The following is a 9,148-nucleotide window of genomic DNA, read 5'->3' as shown; positions in this document are numbered from 1 at the left end:
TTTGGAGAGGAGGATAAAAAACAATGACTCCTCTGCCCATTTGATTTCTGCTCTTCAGAGCCCACACAGGAGAGACTCAGCAGAACAAGCAACAGGCGAGCTGCCTGCCGCCCCAGCAGTTTCTACTGATTCCAGATTTAATTATGGAATTGCAATGAGTAAGATGTATAGTCTCTTGCCATACAAACAACATGCCTACAAATCTTTTTCTCTGCTCTCAGTAGTGAAATGTTGTGAGTGGATCTCTGTAGGTGATGAAGAGACAGAGACAATAATTCTGAGGGGCAAATCTTCTGCACTTATGTTGCCACATGCAGCTTCAAACAGTGAGCTTTGGGGCATCCACCACCAGAATGGTGGGAAATGAGCGCCCTCTACTGTAAGATTAAGGTATTGTGGCAAAAACGTGGGAGAGATCATTAAAAATCCTGTTTTCTTTTGTACCAGTCTGACTCTTCTGTTCATTACATTACCACAAAGTAAAAATAAAAGTCAGGTGATATTTTTCATCTTGTCAACAAATCCCATAACAAGACCAAAACCAACAATTAATTGATCCCACTAACAAGTGTAACAAGCCAGTCAGATATAGCTTATTCCTCTGTGACACAGACATCTGTTATCCAAAAACACATCAATGGGCCATACCGTTGCATTGCGTGACTTATTGCTTCATCAAAATGAACATTATTTTGAGTCAATCCCACATTCACCATCCTGCTGCCATAAATACTCATCAGGAAACCAAATCCACAGCACAAAATTGTCCCATAGTTACAACTATATGAGTGACATATGCTAAAAACTACTGTGTTCAGCTAGTTGAGGAAATTACTCGTTTTTATAATAAAAAGGAAGATATATAGTTTTCCACAATTTGTAAAGATTTCAGTAGAAATGAATGGCCTTGGGGCGTTATAAAAGTGTTATAAATGCAACATGTTTTGTGAAAAGTACAATAAATTCCGTCTGAAATCTAGAGGAGTAGAAGTATAAACTTGCACAAATATGGAAATACTACAAGTACTTCAAAACTCTACTTAAGTACAGTACTTCATTGAATGTAGTTTACTTTATCAGCTGTATCAACAGTATTAGGTTTTTCTTTCCTTCCTTATTGTTCTTTACTCTTTCCTATTCCTCCCACCTTGCATGTGTATGCGCATGTACATGTATATACACACACAAACACATTCACTTGACTTTCAAGTTCAGGGTATGGGGTTTTTATGGGGTGCTCATTGTGTTACATAATTGATGCTCCATATTACCTTACATCCTCACTGCCCTGGCTGCGCTACAAACAAAGCTTGATCATTAACTATTAACTGGATGATTTTGAACAAAAAAAATGATTCTGCAGAGCCGGAGCGTTCGCTGGCACGGCCCCAGGCATCTGATTTCACAGTAGTGAATAAGACATGTGCTGTGTCCACTGGTCATATTTTACCTTGACAGCAGATCCCCTTACGTGTATTCACTGTTCAGATGATGAAGTACCTGAATAACAATGCCATGATTGATGGGGAAGTAATAAGATGTACATTTACAACATGTCATCAATAGAGATGGTCAAGATTGTAAAGGAAGCAAAGTAGCCAAAATGCATGCAGAGTAGCAGGCAGCAGAAAACAACGGTAATTTGTTGTACCTAATGTCCTTTTCATTATAACTTCTCTGCATTGCCGACATACATTATCAAAGTCGGCCCATTTCTTTTTTTAGATGAAAGAATGTAATGTTGCTATGTATAGGACACTAAATTATTATATGTATAAGAAATCATTTAACGATGTGCTGTATGTACATGGCCAAAAACAGTGAATGCAAAGTTAAATTAGTTTATTTTCAAATCACTGTAATCTATACTATTATTAGAAAAAGCCACAAAGTCCAAATATTTTTCAACGTACACCATGTTTATAAAACACAAAACAGTCCCATTGATTTTTTTTATTTGACCAAAAAGATATTAAAAAAAATAAACCGTAGCATCGCCGCTTGGTCATGGTGCCTTGCCGATGATGAGGATGCTCATGAGGAAAACCATGACGAAGAAGATCCACATGAAGAATCGGTCCATCACCTTAGCGATCTTCTTCCATTCAGCACCTTTGGCGCATGTGGCCCTCTGCTCTCGGAAACAGTTAGCGATGTATTCAACATTGCGCACCAGCTTGGTGTCCACGCCAGGGATGCCGCTGCCATGGCTACAGAACACACAGGGGCCAAAGGTGACAGTGGGGCCTTGAGGTGGAGGCTTTTTGTCTTCAGGGCAGCAGGGAAGCTTTTGGTCTTCAGGGTAGCAGGGGACCTTCTGGTCTTCTTTACAGCAGTCACCTGTGGGGAGTTTCCCATTAGAGCCTTCATATTTCCGAGGTGCAAAGCTGGACAGGTGGCTCCTCTCTTCTCTAGTGATGTGGTGCTGGGCTTTCACTCTAGGATGGTGTTGCGGCTTGGGGGTCTGAGGTCTTGGGTATTTGTGACTCTGCCAGTCCTGTCGGCTACTGTGGCTCCCTGGTTTACCATTCGCATGAATGTGGGAGCTGAGGTGTTTGTGACGGATGTCGTCCTGGGGGAAGTGAGAAGACGAAGAAGAGGAGGAGGAGGAGGCAGAGGCACAGTTCTCGCCCACCTCATAAACAAAGAAAATCTTGGACATGTAGTCAATGATGAGGACTTTTGCCCAGTGGGGGACTGGTTTGGCCTCTGCACCACAGAAGTGGATGTTCATGATGAAGATGGTGAGAGATGTGGAGGCTGTGACCATGGTCATTGTGGCAATATAGTACTTCCCTGTGTAACAGACAGGGACAAAAATAGACAGGAGATAGGTGCTTCTTTGATTTTTGTTATAATTGAGAGGAAAAGTCAAGGAATCATTAGGTCATTAGAATATATTATCTGGGGAGCATGAATGAAACATTTCATGGCAATCCATCCATCCAGTTGTTGAGAGATTTCAGTCTGGGCCAACTGACAAACATTACCACCCCTATAGCCAGACTGCTAGCGTGGCTAAAAACTATAATACGCCACTATAACAATTTTAAAGATGCTACAATCACATAAAAACTGTATACATATTAGCTTTAACACAATCCTAAACGAACGCACTCTTACCTATAAGGGGCACACTCTCAGATGGAGGCATACTCTCAGCCACCATTAGCTGGAACACAGTGAGAGCCAGAAGAACCGTGACTCCGAGGGAGACCTTCTCCCCAGAGTCTGCAGGCAGGTAGAAACCCAGGGGAGCCAAGAAGGAGATAAGGAAGCAGGGGAGGAGGAGGTTGAAGATATAAAAGGAGGAGCGGCGCTGCAAGAGCACTGTATAGGTGATGTCTGGATACGGGTCAGAGCAACAGCCGTACATGATGACGTTCTTGGTGGCCGGCATCCCGTGGCACTCCCACTCCACATTTTCCACAAAGTCTGACAGGTCTCCGCTGTCCATGCCCATAATGATGTCTACCTGGAATTAAGGTTCAGCAAATGCATAAACACACGTATATATGACCACAGATAGAACGGCTCATTACAATCAGCATCATCATCTTAAAAAGGAGGATAAACTGAATTGAGGAGGTGTAATCCTGCATATCGTACATGTTTTTCTACAAACCTGGTTGCCATTGTAGGTCCAGGAGCCAAAAGTCAGGTTGCATTCCTGGCTGTCAAAGGGGAAGTAAGAGACGTCCACCACACAGGAGCTCTTGGTGATGGCAGGAGCATCCCATGTTATCTCTCCGTTGTAGCGCAGTCTCACATTGGTGTCCATCGGCCCTGAGAAGTCATCGTCAGCTCTGGAGGAGGAGAGTCATATGTGTTATTTGGCTAAATGGTGGTGAGGTGCAGTATAGCCTGTTGTCACAGGAGTTAGCATGGCACCTGGAAGTTGTTAGCTAAAATGGAGTTAACTGCGTATAAGACATACCTCTCCACTCTAATACGAGCCAAAACAACAGTCCTGCAATAAAACATACACTTAAGAAGTTTATAATATTCAAAAATTACAATAGAGTTGATTCCACACCTCTGTGATCCCCGATACATATAAAGCAGGGTTTTTGTACAGGACTCTATTAATCCTAATAAACTATACAGATAATAGTCATGTGTATATATGAGTGACATATGCTAAAAACTACTGTTCAGCTAGTTGAGGAAATTACTCGTTTTTATAATAAAAATGAAGATATATAGTTTTCCACAATTTGTAAAGATTTCAGTAGAAATGAATGGCCTTGGGGCGTTATAAAAGTGTTATAAATGCAACATGACATATAACTAATACAGAGTTTGTGCATTGTATGTATACCATAAGTAAACTGTAATACAGATTTTATACAATATCATACTTTACTATTACATATTCTATGATGTAATATAAAAAAACTGGTGTACTAAACTACAAAACCCAACATACAGTTTATGTATGAACGTATGAATTCCGTATGACAGGGGCTATGATCATGTCAGACAGATTTTTTAAAACATGTTCCTACATATACTGTATATTTCTAATAAATGTTTTAGCTGATTTCTTTTTATTTGGATCCTTTACTCCTTTATAATGTACTTAAATTGCACTTTGTTGACTGAAGAACTCTAACTCTGCAGTTGTAAAGCAGATTATTACTGTAAAACTATAATTATAATCTTACAATTGTGTGAAGCATCCTTAAGTAATGTTAGTAAGGCTGTGGAAGCGGTTAGCTCCCAAGGGTGAATGTGTGTAATCCTGCCTCTCGCTGGAATTAGTCTTTTAAGATGATGCGGCAGTAACACAGTGTCCTTAATCTATTACAATGAGGGTTTTACCCAAATTGCAACATAGAGCTCTATGCAACAGAAAGATCAGAAAATCATAATGTGTGTGTGTGTGTGTGTGTGTGTGTGTGTGTGTGTGTGTGACGTACGGGCGTACTTGTTATAGAGGACAAGGTCAGGCCTCCACACCAGGCTGCTGGGGATGTGGATCACCTCCAGTCCGTCATAGTCCTCTTTATTCCACTTCAGGTACGCATCATTCCACGTCTGCCTGATCCACAGGTAGGCAATCAGCACCTGGTTCCTCTCATCCTTCATACACACACACACAGTCACAATCACACAAATGAGAACAGACACACACACACACACACACACACAATGGATACATACTAACAGCAGCTTAAAGAGAGATCCTCATGGTCTCCTTCTCATTTCTCTGTTGCTCATTAACTCTCTATGAGCATTACGAGCTGAAATCCAGACCTGTCTGTCAATATCAGGTGGATGAGCAGAGTCGCCGGCTGACTGGGGTGTGTGGGGGTGGTTTTTGGTATCGCTGCCAGAGCTTCACTGAAGCACCGAACCAAAGAAAACATAAACGCTTTGGGTAACAGGACACTCCAACACGCACACTTATTCGGTACCTGGTATACCACAGAGACATTACATTCAGTAGGAGAGCTGTATTCTCTCTGCAACCACACACACACCCAAACACACGTGCACAACACAAGTGCTAATTCACTGTGAGCTGACACAGCACTGAACCTGAACAGGAACCTGAGCCAGCTGAGTAACAGTAGGCCCGGCCTGTACAGCGGGAGGTCTGCCATTCATACACATCAGCACCCACAAACCTATCCTTTGGTGACTTCTGTCTTTGCAATGAGGGAAACGCAGTGAAACTTCAATCCAAATTCAACATCTTTGAGTTTTAGTTCTAGGTTCAGCGCGTCAATGGTGTCCGTTATGTATTTGCATGATCTCTGCCATGATAAACTTCATCAGGGCTTACGGCTAGGTAGTTTTACTGTAAGCAGCGTGACTAATTGATCAGCCAAGAAATGTTGTGTTGAATATTGATTTTTTTTATAGTGCTGGAATGAGGAATAAGCTCTTAGTAATTACTCAAAATAGTCATATATTAGGCATCAAAACAATATAAAAAATACCTCTATCTTTAATAAGAACTTTGTGAGCTATAATATCGGGGAGAGATCCTTTTACAGAATTTTCAGTGAAACGGAAAAATCAGTTTAGCAAAGTTAATGTTTTTGCTGTGGACAGTCCTGTCTGGTTTGAAAAGAAATGGCCAATGAGCTTGTACCCACCATGTCTTTGATCTGAGAGAGGGTGATCTGTAAGGTGACATTGAGGGCTCTGTCTGTGTCATCCACGGGCCGCAGGGCGCTGGAATAATTCTTCATCAAATCATTCAAGAGCTTCTGGGCATAGTGACCCTCAGCCGAGTGAGCCACTGGAGGGGGAAAGATGTGGTCATCAGTCAGTTGTCAAGGTTTTGACAAAACAACCCTCATGCTTTTAATGTAGTTTTATGTACAAGTACTTAAGCAGATAATTCTGTTGTCTGCCACTGTCACTAACATAGGGTTTAAACATTGTTCTAATTGTGCCCTCCAATTCATCTCAAAAACCAATTACTGCTCTTTTCTTAATGCCATCCATGATTAGGCCATAAATGATATATGATGACTGAATATTATGAATATTATACTTTTATTATGGAAAAACTATTTCAGGAATAATTATCTGTTTTTTGTTGGGCTTTAGTGAATCCTTAAGAAAAAGCTCCAAAAGGCGGTACACAAAACACGGCACAACCTCTTTAACTAATTAGCCACATCACAGAGGCGTTTTCATTTTTCTCCCTGCAGGAGCTTCAGACTCACCTTCAGGAAGCAGCATCGCCAGACAGATTATCGGAATCATCTTGAGCATTTATTAATACCTCCAAGAAGAAATAAAAGTTAACTGCGACCAGCAATCTAACGGTCCTTTGGTTTCATCCCCTAACTGGCCTACATGGTGCCCGTTCAACCCCAATTGAACTCAGTTGCAGATAGCAGGGCCCCGTTTCATCTGCTCGTCCTCGCGGTCAGGCCAGCTCTTACTGCTTGGCAGGGGAGGCAGCACGCCCGCTGACTGAGACGCGGAATAAAACTCCGGCTATCACGTAGCAGCAGCAGACAGAGAGAAACAGGATGCCCGCGAATCATCGCCTCACCACACACTGGGCTATTCACCTGTCAATCAAACGCCTGCAGCCAGGTGGGCTGCTGGTCTGTCCCTCCTATTGAGGACTCAGTCATACAATCAATCAATCAACCAATCAGTCACGTGGTGGCAAGGTGGTTATGTCTAGGTCTGTAGATGTGGAAGTAAATAAATAGTAATAACACTAGTCATGATTGTTAATTGTTGTTATTATTATCATACATTTTATTTACAGTTAAACTACTAATGTGAATGTGAATCATCATTTTTTGTTCAAGATATTGATGCACTACAGGAAGTAAAGGTCACTCAAAAAAAAACACTGGGGGGGCACCTGATATGAATGAAAAAGGTTAATTAATTTAATCAAAAGAAATATTAACATGAACTTAATATTCCTACATATACCTTATATGTATTTTAGGGTCGTGATCATTCAAAACATTCTGGATGTAGCAACTTGTGATGGCCACATTATTTTGGACATATTATACTGGTTGTAAAGCAAAACATTATCAGAGGATAATTGTTATTTTATGATGGGTTGGGACGACTCACTGTGACCTTTGTTAAATAAAATACATTCTAGTAATAAAAATGAAATATTTTATGATCTATAGATTCTCTAGGCCCTCTGGTGAAGTTGTAAACATTAGTCATTAATAAAAGGTCATAGATCTCTCACTTAACAAAGCCATTATGCCTGCAAGTCAGATGTATCCTCTATTTTAATGGGAAAAAGAAAAAAAAAGTTGGTCTTGTTGCTATTTGGGATTCTTGAAGACAGATGGGAGTCAAACAGTCCATGGCAGGACTCAAGGATTAAGGATATATATGCTGCGTACTGTCCTACAGCAACGCTATAGAAATTTACTTATTAGATTTAAACTTACAAAACCACACAAAAGGGAATTTCATTGTGGAATCTTAGTTATGCCAAAATAAAGGATAAAAAAGGGTCACTATAACCTCAGTGTTACATCACAGACTCCCAACAGCAACACTGTGGTCATTATTTTCCAATGTGTACAAACATCAAAATGAATCTGTTGTAGCATGACTGGAACAAAGTGCATCCAGGGAGGTGAAGTCAGTCCTATGGAACCTTCAACACTTCAATAATGCAACGAGTTAATTTATTTTGTGTGGATTTTAATAGCACAGAGAGCGGTTATCTCAGTGCCATTAGATGAGCTAGGAAGCTTGCTCTTTTTTCAGTCTCATGTATGCAGCCCTATGTAGTACAGTAATCTGCTCTGGGATGCTTGGAGGAGTTCCAGTAGATATACTAGAGAGATAGAGCCTTCGTCACTCGGGGCGCCTGGGAAACCTGAGGCTGGTTTAGTGTGCAGCAGGTGCAGCGCTGTACAGTTAAATCCACTGTAATATTTACACTTGATGGATCTACGCTACATCAGTGGCAGCTTTTCTCCTGTTTGGTGCGAGTATGCAGACTGAAATTATTGCCACGGTTTCTTGGAGAGGTTCAGCATGACACAACATGCTACCAAGCAGGCCATCTGTTGTTGTGCTAATTCTCAGTGTGTCCCACTACAAGCAAGGTGATCCGAACATTATGATAAGTGCCTGTATCACTTCCTTCTTGAGGCTTTAAATGCACAAAAAGTGCAAGCTCAAAGAGGAACCTTATGCAACAGCAGTGCAATACTACTGTACAAGTCCAAAGTACTACTGTACAGGAAGGCAAACTCCAATATACATAATCCATTCGCCAGTTCTTCTGCATGCACATTCTTCATCTAAATTGGCTTGCTTGCTCCATTTTCACTGGCAATGTAATTCCCTGTAGGTTCAATTTCTGTTGGTCTTGTAAATTTTGTGCCTCAGCCTAGTTTTTATTCAAATGTATGCACAGCCAAACAAGTTTATTAACGCATGTTGGATTCTAAACAGCAAGCATGAACAGTCTCTCTTTATCAATATTGTGACAGAGATTAAGTTCAAGAAACTAACTGTGATTAACTGATTGAATGTTAAATTGTTGCCAGGTTGTATTTGTTGTTCCTTGGGAGGAAACATTATTTCCGTTCAGAAATATCACACAGCACTGCAAAGAAAGGACAGAGCGTGGATTAATTTACACAGACTTTAATATCTTTATTTACAGATGAATCAT

The 9,148-nt window shown here is 40.9% G+C and overlaps 1 protein-coding gene across 1 annotated transcript; it reads right to left on the bottom strand.

The window, feature by feature from the left end:
* Nucleotides 1–2,005: 2,005 nt before the first annotated feature.
* Nucleotides 2,006–6,735, bottom strand: LOC139291008 (neuronal acetylcholine receptor subunit alpha-9-II). The gene is made up of 6 exons (XM_070912885.1): nt 6,687–6,735; nt 6,108–6,253; nt 4,931–5,085; nt 3,626–3,806; nt 3,124–3,475; nt 2,006–2,796 (listed from the first exon to the last, which is right to left on the bottom strand). The coding sequence occupies exons 1-6, from the start codon at nt 6,733–6,735 to the stop codon at nt 2,006–2,008; spliced, it is 1,674 nt and encodes a 557-aa protein (XP_070768986.1).
* Between the last annotated feature and the right edge of the window lie 2,413 nt (nt 6,736–9,148).

The sequence above is a fragment of the Enoplosus armatus genome, chromosome 10 (assembly GCF_043641665.1).
Source record: "Enoplosus armatus isolate fEnoArm2 chromosome 10, fEnoArm2.hap1, whole genome shotgun sequence".
Classification (NCBI taxonomy): domain Eukaryota; kingdom Metazoa; phylum Chordata; class Actinopteri; order Centrarchiformes; family Enoplosidae; genus Enoplosus; species Enoplosus armatus.
This window is presented reverse-complemented; position numbering and strand designations above follow the sequence as displayed.